The sequence below is a fragment of the Urocitellus parryii genome, unplaced genomic scaffold (genome assembly GCF_045843805.1).
Source record: "Urocitellus parryii isolate mUroPar1 unplaced genomic scaffold, mUroPar1.hap1 Scaffold_37, whole genome shotgun sequence".
Classification (NCBI taxonomy): domain Eukaryota; kingdom Metazoa; phylum Chordata; class Mammalia; order Rodentia; family Sciuridae; genus Urocitellus; species Urocitellus parryii.
In genome coordinates, this window is record NW_027553327.1 from 3,612,360 (window position 1) to 3,629,664 (window position 17,305).

Here is a 17,305-nt window from a genome sequence, read left to right on the forward strand (position 1 = left end):
GTCATGTGACTTTTGTATAAAGATCTCATGTGCTGATAGAAAGTGAAACATGGTGAACTCTATTTATGGAAAGCACAAATTCACAAAATAAACCTTCTTTTCCTGAGTTTGTTTGTTTGTTTGTTCTAGGTGTGTGTGATGCTGGGGATTGAACCCAGGGCCTTGTGTATGTGAGGTAAGCACTCTACCAACGGAGCTATATCCCAGCCCCCAGAGTTTATTTTTTAATGAAAGTTTTTAAAAAGTTCATTCTGTACTACTGAGAGTAAAGTCTACATGAAAGCTATAATGTTTTACATTTATTTAAATACTTAAAATTTTTACTTTTATTTTACTTAAATTTTTACTTAAAATTTTAAATTTTACATTCTAAAATAATTATCTAATAGGTCCATAAAAAGTCACATGTGCATATAATATTTTCTATTATGTAACATTAATATGTATATTGATCATTTTCAAAGTTATTATTTTATATGTTAGAAAATGATCAAATTCATAGATGCAAATTTATTTTAAGGAATTACGCCTGTTGATTCATTTCAAGACCAAATTATAAAGTAGTTATAGCTGGGCACCATCTACCCAAATTCAGTTGTTCCTCTGTAAATGTAGGGAATTGGTTCTAGGAACCTTGTGGATACCAAAATCCACATATTCTTAATTCTTTTATACAAATGGTGTACTACTTGCATGTGATAAATGAATGTCTTCCCCTGTACTTTAAATCAGTTCTAGATTATTTATAATACCTAATATTTTGTAAATGCTATGGGAATAATTGTCATACTATATTGTTGAGAATAAAGATAAGAAAAATAGTTGGTATGCATTTAGTACAGTTGAATTTCTCTTTTTGAACTTGCTTATATGGAAGGATGACTGTATTTTTAACTTCAGTGCACTCAATTGTTCTAATATTTGTATTATTTTTATGGAGTGAGGTGTGAAACATTTCAATATTATTCGTTTTGTCAGGAAATTCAGCATCATCAAACATATCCAGAGGGATAATAATTATGTTAACTGTCTGAAAGAATCATGTAAATTGTGGATCTGTTTAATTTAAAAAAGTAAATATATGATTTGGTTCTCAAATATATATTAGATTCATAGAATTAATACAAAAAAGAAATTTTAACTAAATGCAGATTTCTAATTTTATATATCACTTGTCCAGTTTTGCTAAAGTGAACTAGAAAAGACAACTGACATTTTTGAACCACAGTCACAGATATTCTGCTATAATTCGTTGAAAAATATTTATTGTGTTTCTGTAAAAACTTAGGTGGATGTATAAAAAACTCAAACCTTAATTCTTTTACACAGCTAGTTGTAGGAAGCAAGGACAAAGGCAGATATAGTAAGATTCTGACACACACAACACACATCACTGAAATGACAATTTAAGTGCCTCAGATGATGTACTAAGCATTGGATGTTTGTCAGTTCTTCAATGTCTGCTATCTATGAGAAACATTTTCACTCCCACTTGTTTTCTTTTCTTTTTGTTACTGGGGATGGAACACTGGGGCACTCAACCACTGAGTCATATCCCCAGCCTTTTTTTTTTTTTTTTTAGAGACAGGGTCTCCCTGAGCTGCTTAGGATCTCAATGCAGAGTTGCTGAGGCTAGCTTTGAACTCACAATCCTCCTGTCTCAGCCTCCTGAAACACCATTTTACAGGTAGCCTGTTTCCAGAAGAGATTATTGTTTGAAACAGTACATTAGACAAAGAAGTTCTTCCCTCACCAACGTGGGAAGGCATCATCTAATCCAATGAAAGTCTGAATGGGAAAAGAAAAAGTGGAGGAAGGACAAATTTTCTCTCTGACCTAGAGGTGGGACATCCATCCTCCCCTGCTCTCAATCATCAGAACTCTAGGTTCTCAGATCTGTGGACTTGGACTGAATTGCACCTCCTGCTTTCCTGGTTCTCCAGCTTGCTGTGGGACTTTTCAGCACTGCTGATCATGTGAGCCCATTCTCTTAATTAACCCTTTTATATATCCTACTGGTTCTATTTCTCTAAAAGAGATGCCTCTGAGACAGTAGAACGCAAAGGGACTAAGAAGACAAAGGAAACCAAAGTGCACCCCTAAGAAGCTCATATTCAAGCAAGGTAAACAGAAATGCAATAAGGGCAGTTATAGCATCCAGAGGGTCTATGAATGAGGGACACCTCATGTGTGCTGGGATGGACAATGTCTGAAAAGTTTTCTGGAGAATGCTAATCTTCTCTGAGTCCAAGGAAAGTGTAATTAGCAAGTACAAGTGGTTCAGGCAGGGTTTGGGGCATTTTAGAGGCAACATAACAAAAAGAACTAAGTTACAGGGTAGTACATGCGTGAAACAAAATTGAAAATATAGTGTATTAGATTGAAGGGAGAAGTGAGAGAGGAGGCTAGCACCAGTACATATTGTGGATCTTATGTATAGAGAGGGAACCATGACCAAGTTTTATGGAAGGAACTACTATAACTAGATTGTGTTTTAGACAGATGTGTCTGTTATGGACAATAGATACAGCAAGATAAAAGCTAATTGGTTAGAGGTTAGCACTTTACAGACAGATGACAAAGATGTGAATAGGTGGAATGGTAAGAAGGGGAGAGAGCTAGTAAGAGCTCACAATAGTGAAAAGCCAAAAGAAGTGGGACTCTGTGGCAATTAGGAGTAGGACATGGGAAAAGCAGGAGAGTAAAGGATGACTCCCCTCCTCACACTGTCTGCTGGATATGTCTCTGCAGGCTGCACTACTGACAACCAAAATGGAGGTTTTGCAAAATTTAGCTTTGAATGTCTAGTCTGATCTTATCTTCACTGCATCACTACTATACTCTGTGAATTATACTTACAGCCTGGTTTAGAAGGGACTTAGCATACACACCTTTGACAGTTGCTTCTTGTTTTACTGAAAGCTATAATTACTCTTCAATTCCTAGTTCATTGGGATACTTAACAGGGGTCAATCATAAACTGTGGCACCCCAAATATTTCAGCAAAGCTCCCTGTTTGAAGCATGTAGTTCACTACTAGCAAGGAAAGAAGCTCGAGGAAACATTCCATTAGTAGCAATTAAGTCAGCCAAAAGACAGCCCAGGTCTTTTTTCTGCCTTTGTGTCTCCCTCATTTCATGTCAATCTCATACTTTAAGGCTCAGCCTTCCAGCAGCTGTCACTGGCTAATCAATCCTAATGAGCAAGTGCTTTGCTCATTCATTATATGCTTGGCATAAATACTTATGGGAAGCATAAGACAAAATAGCAATTCTACAGAGTAGAACAGAATGCACGTCCTTTTGATGACTCATTTTAACATTCTTACCATAGGTCAACAATAAATTTAAAGAGTTAACAATATAATTCAAACCATATTTAATAGTTTAAAAACAGGTGATGAAACTGAGAGAATGGAGTAATTTCACATCAAGGGAATAAAAATTGGCAAGCACTATTTAGAGAAGGGCTGAGATTTCACAGAAATCCCATCCATCTGATCACAGAGCATGAACCGGCTTGGCAATGTTTGGCACTTGACTTTTCTTTCTTTTTTTTTTAAACACAGCTTGCAGAAAGGGCAGAAAAACAACCATTCCTTGACCTTCAAAGAATAACTGGTCCCTGTGAGAAGTCTAGTGAGGAGTGTAGTGGGGGGTGAACGGAGATCTAAATGTATGGCTTCCTTTGTCTAGTGGCCCAGTATTCAGGCCTCCAGGGAAACAGGAGGACTAAATGTCTTTTAGTTCCTTTTGTAAGAGAGATGAACAAAAATGAGATTAGATTTTCCTAATGGTCCAACTCAGGGAGATAAAAGGTGATTGCCTAGGAAATGGCTGGTGGGTGGAAGTCGGGTTCAGTTCAGTTTCCTGTGACGGATGGGACATGGCGATGAGAACATGATCATTCTGGTGATAGAGTCACAAATTCACTTTGGGAATAAAATTGTGACAGTAATAAGAGCTGCTTTATCTGTGAAGCTGCAAAGAGAGTGGAAAGATTAATAACGCCATCTAGTTTGCCCTTTTTAAGAAATGAGTTGCTGAAGCAAAGACTCATAAGGAATGTTTGAAGCTGAGGATAAAATTGGAAATGGAAGAAACTCAAAGTTGAAACTGTGTGGCTTTCTCTGCTATATTTCTTTGGGGATAGCACTCCCCAGAAAAGAAGTGATTTAAAAAGCCATCCATAGGATTGCTATTATGAGTAAATAATTTGTAAATTTTATGGGGTTTGTTATTAGTAATAATAAACAGAATAATGTTTCTTCCTTTATTTTTTGAAGTATTTTGAGATTGTATTCTCTATCCTTTTCCTCAAATCTATCTTTAAGAAAAGAAAAAAAGCACTCACTTTTTAAATTAACCATGAATGGATCCTGAAATAGCAAACTAATTTGACTATCCTGATTCCAAGAAGAAACTTGAGGCCCACATGACAAGCATCTAATAAAGAACTAATGGGTTTAGATTAAGACAGTAAAATAATATAAAACAAACCTGCAACCGGACTCAAACACCAATGGGAAGCATAAATTTTAGCAGGTTCAATTACACAATGTTTAAAACCTTGGCAGGGTGCCTCTATGCATCTATTTTGTTCTGGTTAGATTTTTATGTTTTATAGGTATGTCACAACCTATAAAATTGTTATAAATACTACAATAAATATCTTTTTCCTTAAAACATAGGCAATACGAAACACTAGTTCAAAAAATAAGTCATTCCTACCAAGCCAGTAATCCTAACACTTGTCCATTTGTGACACCAGAATTCAAATATAACAATAGAACAAATCAAAATTGTGGTGTGATATGTCTGTAAAAAGTTACCTCATTTTGTTTGTAAATTTTAGGTTCATAAAAAGAATGCTTGAGGGTGTGCAAGATGTTATACATCTGAAAGGAAAACAGTTGCAGACAAACATTAAGTATAAATAAAATAACTGATGGTTAAATGATGGCTTACATTTATAGGCAGTCAATATTTGATAAGTCTAACAAATGAGTAAGCATAAACATTTCTGGTGTAATTAGTCCAAAATGGCATTTTATTTTTCTTTTATTTTCTTTTCTCTTTTTGTTTTGTTTGGTACTGAACCCAAGGGTGCTGTACTACTGACCTACATATCCAGCCCTTTATTTTTGAAATTTGGAAACAGTCTCTTGCTAAGTGGTTGCCCATGTTGGTCTCAAACTTTGGATCCTCATTGCCTCAGCTCCCCAGTAGCTGGGATTACAGGCATGCAACACTGTGCCCAACTATTCCACTGTGCTTATTTGTTGTGTAATGAAGGTTATTCTTCTTCAATAGGTCAAATTACTCTAGACCTTTGAGTTTCATTCTAATAATGAGATTCAGAGACATACCAAAATTGATATGCAGGTTAAAGGCACTGGGATATTTTTATTGGCTAAATATTTTCAGAGGCCAGTGGAAATATATCTTTACTCTGAAACTACCTAGTATCACCAAATTTTATTACAATTTGCCTATTTTCAAAGTAAAATAAAAATCTTTTATATTAAATAGTCAATATTTTGATTTGTTTCAGATATTTGAGTTTGGTACTTTGCTCTGTGCGAAGAAGTAACCCAGACATTGATGTGCTACTAAGAGAGTATGATCTCATATTGCTCCCATGTTTTGGAGTGGTTAATTGAAGTTTCCAAATGGCTATGAAGATGAGTAATCAGTTTTTGAAGATAGTTACTCATGGATAATCTTCTTACTAGTCTCTGAATCATAAGAAAATGCACCTGTTTTATAGGAAGATAGATTGAGGGTTTGAGAACCTTAGAAATTGGAAAACAAGAAATAATGAAATAAAATTGAGGTCAAATGATTTCTGCTGAATGTTTTCCCACAACAATAATATACCACTGCATATAAAATGCAATTTTTAAATGATCTCTATTCCCAAATAGCCATAATTTTCATTATTGAGTTATTTTGTAAAACTTTAATGAGTCTACCACTATTTTAACAAAACTAGCAAAATCCAGCATATTTACTACAAAAGTCAATATTGACTTTTAACATGGAAATGCAATGATTTTTATTTGAGAAGAGTTTTTAATAATTGTTTGCACAATAAATTGTCATGTATATGTTAGTATTTCAGATTTCTCATTTGCAATAGCGGAAGAACTATTACAATGAGCTACTAGAACTATCTAGAATTAACTCAGAATTAGTATTTTTGTTACTCAATAATTATTAAAATCAAGCAATAGAACTATCAAAAATAAAAACACTCATATGAGTACTGTGCTCCTTATTTATAAATCATTTACTCATAATAGACAATATGTTAAATATTAATATATAAATAATTTAACTCCTATAAAAATGCTGTGATATTGTATTACTATACCCATTTTACATAGGGGGAAACCAAGTCCTCAGTCACATACTTCTGAGTCACATAGTAGTAAACAGTACAAGAAGGATCCAACTAAATCCAGTCTGATGCTAATGTCAATGCTCTTAGCAACCATTCTTTATAGCAATTCTACTACATCTGGAAAGTCCCAAACTACAAAGAAATGTTTTAAAGTCCTTCATTCTTTCTGTCAGTTTATCTTATAACTCCTCATGCATGGGATTTGTGAACTTGCTTGCTTAAAAACAAAAATCAAAACAAATTTCTGTGTCCTAACCCAGATCTTTGGAAAGAGATTCTCCAGAGGCCATGTCTGATAATCCGCATACTTAACAAGAAACTTCAGATAATTTAGGAAATTCTGTCTGGTCCTAGATTTTACTGTGCTCTCTTTCTCCTCCCCCCATCTCTGCCCCTTTGGTATTAGGGATTGAACCTAGGGGTACTCTTCCACTGAGGTACATCCCTATTCCTTTTTATTTTTTATTTTGAGACAGGATCTCCCTAAGTTGCCCAGGCTGTGCTCAAACTTAAATACGTCTGCATCAGCCTCCAAAGTCATTGGGATTACAGGTGTCATGAACCTTGTTCCCTTTATTTTCTTAATAAATTTTATTTCATATATTTAAAATATAAAACATGATATGCTGAGATACATATAGATAATAAATTGGGTCCCCTTCTTTGTTCTTTTGAACACAGATTTCCAGGCAGCATTGATCATAAATGGTGAGCGCCTCAATTTTGAGCCACAGGTACTTATTGCAGGCACCCAGGATCAGAGCTTTCAGCAGCTGCTAGAGTTTCCCGATTCCCTGTGCTGTTTCCACCACTCAAGCAGTATTTTTTAGACAAAGTGCCTACTAGATGTGTAGTACAAATCCAAGCACTGTGAAGAGTACCCACGTTTAAAGACCAAGGAAAAGCTAGGCCTAAGAAAAGAATACTTAAGTGTATCTTTACAGACAAGCATCTACAGAAGAGAAATTAGAACAAGATATAGTCCATGCTTGTGCAATTATGTCAAAATGGATTCTACTGTCATGTATAACTAAAAAGAACCAATAAGAAAGAGAAATGATTCTCAAATCAAGGATCTTTTAAAGATGTTGAAATTAATTACTTCTGTAATAGGGGGGGTGAAAATCAAATAACCACCCTTATTTAAGATAATTTTCCCCATAAGTTCTATCTTCAGCATATAGTTTTATTGCCTTAACTCAATTCTCTGAATTAAGTACTCACTGGATAAGGGGTAAGGGGGTAGAAATTTATTTTTAAACATATACTTACTCCAATAGTGTCTCTTTAAAAATGAACCACATATAAAACAAAGAAATAAAAACCAAATTCTCTACTGAATTTCTTATTGTAATTGTTTCCTGCTACCAGAGGGTTTCACTTGTGATGTAGTTTCCTTTGTAGTCACTAATATTTTCTACATTCTTCTCAAAGGAAGAAACAAGACCTAACTTCTCAGGTTTCCTTTGAATGCTTTTTCTTAGTTATCTTTTGCAGTTGGGAGTCATGTTACTTTCTCTAACATACTGTGTACATTATTCTAACATGTTAAAGACATTTTAGCAGTGATGCTGATGTGCATATTCTATTTTAATATTGAATCAAATAATATATTCTAAACTATATACAGATCCTTCATATGTTTATAGCTAAATTCAGTTGAAATGAGAGCATCTGCATTCATCAAGTAGTTTCTGGATTTGATCATTTGTACCCAATTTCAACTGAAATCCAGGCTTAGGGAGCAAGCATTCCATATGGATATCTTAAGGCTGAATTAGCTTTGGAGCTGAGTTTAAAATTGCAGGAGGAAACTCTATTTTGATTTCAATGTCTGCTGCATGCATAGCAGAATGGCTATTATTTATAAAACATCAGGATACCAAGGTATGAAAACTTTAAAACATAAAGTGAAACATATTTCACTGACTGATGTGATAGACAATCAAGCTCCCTGTCACAATTGCCTAGAGACAGACACACCTTTTAATGTCCTATATTCATCCTGGCTACTTTTACTCCCTCTGAAGGGCTTTTGAACTTGGATTTGACATCTCTTAAATTTATGCTTTCTCTAAATGGAAAGGGGTTTTCTTTTCTTACAGTCTTAGCCTCACGTAGAGTTCAAGTCTAACTTAGATTAAAGAGAAGTAGTCTAGGCCTTAGAAATTCAATGTTTGTTCTTGATCTTTTTTTTTTCTTTTGTTTTTATGAGGTTGAGCTAAAAACCCCAAAGTGGGACATAATGGCTTTAGAGACAGGAAGGAAATATTCTTTATTCTTTCTTCTAGTGTAAAAAGCCCACAAGGCTCTTTTGTAGAAAGCCCGCAGTAGAAGCACTCCCTCAAAAGCCACCTTTTTCTTCTTAATAGCCTCTGAAGAGACAGTGTTGAGAAAGATGACAGCACCAGGCATTGCTAATGTTAGGCCCAGAAACAAGCTAAGTGGTTTATGGCCAAAACCCTTGTTTACTACAGTCGCTTGTCAAAATAGGGAATTTTTTCCACCAATAAAATGTTTTAAAGGTCATTGCCTCTCAAATTGCACAATAAACAAGTCATCACCAGAAAGGGGAAAAAAATGTGGGAAATAATAATTTTGACGTCAGAGACAAAGGAGGAAAGTAATGATGAGGAAATGCCTGTATTGTGGATACCACAGAGGTGACAGAAACGTCTCTGATTTTAAAACTTGAAGTCTGCTGGGTGCAGTGGCACATGTCTGTAAAACATCTCAGTGGCTCAGGAGGCTGAAGTGAGAGGGTTGCAAATTCAAAGCCACCCTCAGCAATTTAGCAAGGCCCTACGCAACTTAGGGAAAACCTGTCTCAAATTTTTTTTTAATATTTATTTAATATTTATTTTTTAGTTTTCGGTGGACACAACATCTTTGTTTGTATGTGGTGCTGAGGATCAAACCCCGGGCTGCACACATGCCAGGCGAGTGCACTACCGCTTGAGCCACATCCCCAGCCCCTCAAAATTCTTTTTAAAAAAATCTGGGGATGTAGCTCAGTGGTGAAGCGCTCCTGGGATCAATCTCTGGTACCAAAACATCTAAATAAACCAAGTAACCAAAATAACCATTAAAAAACAAACAAACAAACAACAACAACAAAAAAAAACTTGAAGCCTTTAAAGCCCTATCCACCAAATAATAAGGAATGAAATTGACCAAATTATATTGTTATGTTGTGTGCACATAGGAGTATAGAAATATGTAACAATGAATTCCACTGTTATGTATAATTATAATGCACAATAAATACGTATGTACAAAAAACAGCAAAAATAATAAATCTTTATAAAAATTAGCAAAGTACAAATGCAAATCATTCATCCAACAAATATTGAATGTCTGTTAGATCACAGGAACTATGTGCTCAGAATAAAGATGCCGAAGTCCCTATTGTACAGATGGATCTTACATTCTAAAGGGCAATAGATCCATCCATGTTTATGCTATAAATTGCATAGACCCTTGAAAGCACATCATCTGAACTAATGAAGATGTGTTTTCCTCCAAAGACAATGTTTTCACAGCAATAGCTGTCATGTAATTAACGATTAGAAATATACTATGTTTAAGGACCCAGAGAATAAAACACCATCTTCTCTGACCCAAGATAGAACTCTTCATAATTTCAAAAATGTAATTCATTCTTCTTTAATAAACACTTACATAATATATAATAGTGCCCATAGGTAAAGCAATGCTTTCTTAAATATGTTTGACATAAAATTCTCTTCAAAATCAACATCCTATTTCACATGATAAAACAACCACAATGACGAGCTCCCCGGTGCCTACCTTGAACAGTCAGAGTGGCTGATGCTTCAGCTTTTCCAACCATATTTTCTGCAACACAAGTATATGATCCCATGTCACCAGCCATCACCTTCCGAATTTTCAAGGTATGATCATCTCGGATTTCATATCTAATATTGCAGCAAAAACAGCATGGTTAAGGATTTTGTTCTTGAATGATCCCATTTTTACACTATGATGTATCCAGACATCAAATCACATGCAATAATCCCTTCAGGAATTCAAAACAAAATTGAGGATGTGATGTTCCTCTAAGTTAGCAGGCAGAAGAAATGAGCTTGTTTCCACATGTATATGAACTAACATTAAAATATTTTCTTAAAAATAACATTTTTGAGTAAAGTTAACATTTATACATCTATTTCCTCAAGCTGTGGTACTCACACTAAAATTAAATGACATTGAAAATTAATTAAATTTTTATCATGTGCTGGACTTTAAATGATCTATAGATTTTACCTTCTTAAATTCTTATAACAATTTTATAAGATAAGTATTAACCTTATCTTCATTTTGTAGGTGAGGAAACTGAGAAACAGGAAAGTAAGGTTACTTGGCCTTGGTCCTCAGGGAATTTCAGGGCAGAGCTAAAATTTTGAACCCAGATAGTCTTCTAGAGTTCACTTGATTTGTCTAGACTTCCCTGCCCTTATAGGGTTTCTTAATGTAAAATTTTCTCATATAAAATTTTCCTGAGTTATATTGTCTGATACGGTTTATATATTGATAGACCAGATACTTCCCACACTCCAAGTAAATCCCCTATTCATATTCCCAACTTACTAACAATTAGACATCACATTTCAAGGGACCCTAATATTTAATATGTTCAATAATTCTTTTCTTCTCTTAACATAATCCTCCTCCTCCTTCTACCCCAATCTGCCTATCTTCCTTCATCAACTCTCTATTTCTAACTAGTCATCCAGTTTGCCACTGTAGTCTCAGAAATTTCTCTCCACTCTGTACATTATCTCCATCTCTCCAGGCTAAACAATATACAACTCTGATTTGTTCAATCAAATAATGGTGTCCCTATAACCGGCTTCTCCTCATAGTAATGGAACATACATCATGCTAACAAAATTATGTTATTCTAAAAACTAATCCTGCTCATAATAATATTTCTCAACTCATCAATGTCATAGAATATGATGTGAGATTTATTATTACACAAAGCCCCTGATGATATGTCCCCAGTATTTCCAATATGATATCCATTACTTCTCACCACATATATTATGTGCTAGTGATGCTCAACTTTCTACCATTCAAAATATGTGGTGTTCTTTCTCACATTCGTGTCTATGTTGTAAGGATCTTCTGTCTGGAACACAGGACTCTTTTTTTTTTCTTGCTTATCATATTGGTACCTATTTTTGAAGACTATGCTTATCTGTCCTATTCCATGGGTATTCTTCTTATTCTTTCTCCCTACAGTTGCATAGGTCTGCCTTTAAGTCAAGAAAGGGAATAATGAGGTTATTCCATATCTACCCATATATGTGTCTTTTTGCAAGCTCCTCGAGAGCAGATGCCCTCTCTATGCCAATGTTGTAACCCCAACACCTAGCAGGCATTCAATGCATGCATGCTGACAGCTAACTGGCAAACTCAAATGCTTTATTCCACCGTCTCATTCCCCAAAGCTTGGTATTTCCTGAATCACTGCTCCTAGCCAATTTAAGTCCTTATCAGACACTAAGAAACTTCGAACTCTTCTACCATTCATTAGTGACACATAGCTGAGGAAAGCAAAGTCTGATTTTTAATTGGTTCATAATTCTATCATTATTGCTATATGTTTCTTCCTTTTCCTACCTGGCCATATACAAGAAGTTAGTATTAAATGTGATTTGGCTGAGCAGGAAAGAAACTGTCTATAGAATACCATGTTTTACTAGGGAAAACCAGGGTCACAAAAATATAATCCAACCCCAGAGGAAATCTGGAAACCTCCTGGTTCAAAGTATCTCTAGTATTCTATTCTGGCTCCTGATCAAGGAGTCTACAGATGCTCCTCAACCTTTGACAGGGATGTGTCTTTGTAAACCTATCATAAATTGAAATACCAAGAGTACAAAACTGCATTTTGTTCACCTAGCCCACTGAAGACCCCACATGGCAACACAGTACACTGTAGAGTATTGGTTCTTTCTCCTCCTGGTTACAAAGCCAACTGAAAGCTACGGCTCACCACTGCAGCTAGCATAGAGTATCACACCACATATCACCAGCCTGGGAAAGATCCAGATTTGAAGTATGGTGTCTACAGAGTGAATATAGCTTTCATACTGTCTTAAAGTAGAACATTTTAAATCAAACCTTAGCAGTCAAAGACCATCTATAGAGTTAACCATCTATCGGCACCTAGAGTCTGATGAGAAACAGAAATTCTAAGTCGATGAATCACATCATTAAATTCTGATCTGTACCTGGATTTGGGCAACTCTCCATCATCTTTCCTCCATGGGACTGTAGGCACAGGGTCTCCTCGGGCCTCAGACTTAAATTCTGCACTGTCATCCACGGTCACTGCCAAGTTACTAGGTCTCTTCACAAAGGATGGTCTATCTAAAATTAGAAAGAGCCATCTCAAGATAAAACACTTCAGATGTTCAGTGAGAAAAGATTTATAATTCAAAATATTGTTTAGAAAATTACTTCGCATAGTTTCCAACTTGTAGAGACTTCTCCCCATCTTTAATATTTCCTTCTACTTCTTTTTCCACATCTTTGGCTATTTTATATCAGGTCACTTCACTTCTCTTTCTACCCCCAAAACAATGATATAAGAATATTTCTTTGTTATATAAAGATCATTTGTATTTTGATTAAATATTATTTTATTCTCCCTTGTACAAAAATATAATAATGATAAAAATAATGATGATAATAAGAAGAAGGCTGTACAGTAGTAAGAAGATTTGATACAATGGCACTTACCTAAAACAGTGAGCTCTGCTACTTCACTCTCACGTTCCCCGACCATATTGGCCCCAACACAAACATATTTGCCAGCATCACTTTTACGGGTGTAAGTAATCATTAGCTTTCCTCCTCGTATCTTAAAAAAAGAAAAAGTTTGACATATATACCATTAAAAGAATTTTAGCTATGGTTTTGTGGCAGGTCTTCATAAATGAATTCCACTCAAAGCTATATACCAAAGCCTAGTTATATCAAACAGCTGGTGTGTACTGTTTGCTATATTTATAGGTAGTAACTTTAAACAGAGTAAATTCCAAAAATATAATATAAAAGGAAAACATGTTGCATTAACTACATTTCTTGTAAAATTTTTATATTCTAACTATGCTTGTGTTTCAAATCAACCAAGTTCTTTCCTATAAATTAATTGAGTGAAAACCCCAAAGACAGTGCTTGAATAACTTGATTAGCAAGTTCAAGAAAGAAAAAGGAGTCTTACTATCATATTATACATGTAATATGTAAATGTATTTATGTAATAATTGATTTAAGGAAAGAATATTCTAATATTGTTGTATGTGTAAAAAAAATTCTCTAGTAAGTTTTCCAGAGTTTTCTTAAAGAAATATATCTTATTTTCCAAAATGTAGTAAAATCTGCCATTTTCTAAATATATATGTGTGTGTGTGTGTGTGTGCACGCGCACATATTTATTTTTTTCAAATATATTTATATATATGTAGATGTACATGTAGCTCTCTCCCAAGCAGCTTCTTGGTAACTTTAGAGGCACAGATTGAACAGATCCCAATCAATCACTTGGAAAGTCATGTTCAGGTATAGTCTTGAACATTAATTGAATAATTACAAATATAAATAAATATCCAGTTCAAAAAGTAGACTGAAGTCAAATATGAATTAAGACTGGGATGCAGAAATTGGACTGGATTTACTTAATGTAATTTATTTAATGCAACGCACTTTCAATTAGGGAGTTGAGTTCAGTTAACCATGAATATCTATAATGTCCCAAATTTTACAAGGATAACTTCTAAAATGTTTATTCATGAAGGTTTTAATCTCACATTTGCTTATTTATGGTGAGCAGATTAAACAAAGGAAAAAAGAAACAGAGAAACAATGAAGGATGAAAGAAGAGAGGGAGAGAGGGTAGAAGAAAGGAAACGTTCAAGCACTTTTTTCATTATGCCTAATAGAGTTTATTGAAATCTCTATAAAAGTTTTACTATTTTGGAATGTCTGAGTTATTTCAATGTAGAAAATCAAACTAAATATTCTGGTTGTATAAGAACAAACCAAATATTAACAGAGAGGTTTTCATTTCTGTTGTTTTAAAATTTAGTATTTTTTCAATAGTTGTATAAACAAATGATGAGATGCTCTAAGGTTCCACTGTAAATATCATCCTGGTATTTTTTTCTTTGCATTGTTCATTCTCTAACTTTCATATCTGAAATAATACCTGCATACAATAATCATGAGATGTGTGTTGACTAGAAACTACTATTATAGGTAAAATCTAGTTATTCATCCAATTTGATATAGTTTATAAAGGTTTATATATGTTAAAATATACCAAAGTTTCCTTATCCATTCATCTACTGAAGGGCATTTAGGTTGGTTCCACAATTTCACTATTGTAAATTGTTCTGCTATAAACATTGATATGGCTATGTCCCTGTAGTATGCTCTTTTTAAGTCCTTTGTGTAAAGACCGAGGAGTGGGAAAGCTGGGTGGAATGATGGTTCCATTCCAAGTTTTCCAAGGAATCTCCATACTGCTTTCCAGATTGGCTGCTGCAATTTGCAGTCCCACCAGCAATGTATAAATGTGCCTTTTCCCCCACATCCTCACCAACACTTATTGTTGTTTGTATTCTTAATAGCTGCCATTCTGACTGGAGTGAGATGAAATCTTAGTTTGATTTGCATTTCTATAATTGCTAGAGATGTTGAACATTTTCTCATACATTTGTTGATTGATTGTATATACTCTTCTGAGAAGTGTCTGTTCAGTTTCTTGGCCCCTTTATTGATTGGGTTTGATTTTTTGTTGTTAAGGTTTTTGAGTTTTCTTTATATACCCTAGAGACTAGTGCTCTGTCTGATGTGTGGAACATTACTCAGCATTAAAAGAGAATAAAATCATGGCATTTGCAGGTAAATGGACAAAGTTGGAGAATTCCAAGTGAATCAGGCCAATCCTAAAAAACCAAAAGCCAAATGTTTTCTTTGATGTGAGGATGCTTGTTAGAGTCTGTAAACAAGTCAGGATGGCACCTGGCATTTTGCCAGAGGGAGTGTTTGTGAAGTAACGCCATCGAGCCTTTAAGTGTGGAGATTCCTTATTGGTTGACTGCTGTATCTAGTTTATGTTAATTAAGATAAGCTGTGTGGAATGTATAAATACCTCTGTTGTCCTACAATAAACGGCTCCCACTCCTGCTGTATCAATGTACACAAGTTGTTCGTCACCCCCCCCCACCCTGGTTATTTTGCTGCAGCTGGACTGCAGCAGATGCTGATTCATAATGGTGATGGGGTAGGAGGAGCATGGAGGAATGGAAGAACTTTAGATAGGGCAAAGGAGAGGAAGGGGAAAGAAAGCCTTAAAGGGGTAGGAATGATGGTGGAATAAATTAGACATCATTACCTTAAGTACATGTATGAAGACACCAACGGTGTGAAAATACTTTGTGTTCAATCAGTGACTTGAGAAATCGTGCTCTATATGTGCATTATGAAAGGAATTGCATTCTGCCATCATGTATAACAAATTACAATAAACAATTAAAAAATAAATGTTAAAATATACAATTATAATTTCATTGCTTCCATATGTATTTAAATTTTTGAATAAATCAGGGAAGAAAATATATGTCACACTAAAAAGAAAAATAATTTCCAGAGCTAATTATTATCCATGTTTTGTGATCTTTCTTTTTAGCTTTCTCTCTGCATGTATGTGTGTGCATGTATATGTGTGTGTGTGTGTATATATATATATATATATATATATATATATATATATACTCATACATATATAAGTATTCACAAATGTAGTATATGCACACAGGCAATAAGATATGCATAAACATATATACATATGAACATATGTACATATTAAAATTCTACTTTACTAAAATAGAATCATGTGGTCTTCTGTGACCTGAATTTTCAATGAAAATGAGGAGACTTTTACATTTTAATTGCTAAAATATAGAACAGTTATTCAGCATTAATTTAAATGGCTACATAGTATTCATTGTATGGTTTTACATATTTTGTCAAATTTTTCCCCTACTGATAGATATTTAAAATGTTCCCATGTTTCCTCTCATAAATAGCACTGAAATCAGCATCAGCATTACATGTCTGTGTGTTTCTTATGCATCTGCAATCATCTCAGAAAACCTTGAAGTAGGATTCTTAAATAAAATGAAAACCCAGCTTGAGACTCTTGGTTCTTGGTGCCACCTATTTTGTTTCAGGAGATGCTTTTGGTGTAAACATATCATTTTAAATATTGGTCTTTAGTGAAATCCCACAGTTAGAATGGCAGCAAATGTGTTATAATACCCTCATTTCTCACTAAAGGGATCAGCAGCTCAGCAAACTGCAACCGTACCTCCCACTCACCTCCACTGTGTTCATCATTACAACATGTTCTAATTGTGCTTTTAAATGTCAGATTTTCCTTCCTGACTGTGAATTACAAGGCAGAGGAGCATATCTAATTCCTCTTCATAGCCTCAGAACCTGTCACCATGCCTAGTAAACAGTCAGAATTTTCTGGGAGGAAAGTGACTTGTCTGATGTCACATAACAAGTTGGAACAGGGCTAAGATTCTAGGCAAGATATGGGTCTCTGGTTATGTGAGTTGGACAGATGAAAATACATGCACAGCCCACAATCCTGTTATCATCATTACTCTTTAATAAATTTGAGTTTAATAAACTTGAATGCTTGAGAGTCAGAACAATTTGAGTATCATAAAATCAAGACCTTCCAATGAAGACCCACTATCACCTTTCATCATATACTTACTTTGTAACACATGAACATTTCTAAATATTCTGAAGAAACAAACTTATTATAGCTAAAAGAAGAGTGAAAAAC

The 17,305-nt window shown here is 34.6% G+C and overlaps 1 protein-coding gene across 1 annotated transcript in view; it reads right to left on the reverse strand.

Annotated features, from left to right (window-relative positions):
- The window catches only part of LOC144252158 (roundabout homolog 1-like), a 158,640-nt gene that overhangs the window by 92,808 nt on the left and 48,527 nt on the right, over window positions 1-17,305 (reverse strand). The window contains 4 exon segments of the mRNA XM_077794668.1: window positions 10,216-10,343; window positions 12,669-12,807; window positions 13,180-13,300; window positions 17,234-17,285. Coding sequence (XP_077650794.1) covers window positions 10,216-10,343; window positions 12,669-12,807; window positions 13,180-13,300; window positions 17,234-17,285 — 440 coding nt within the window.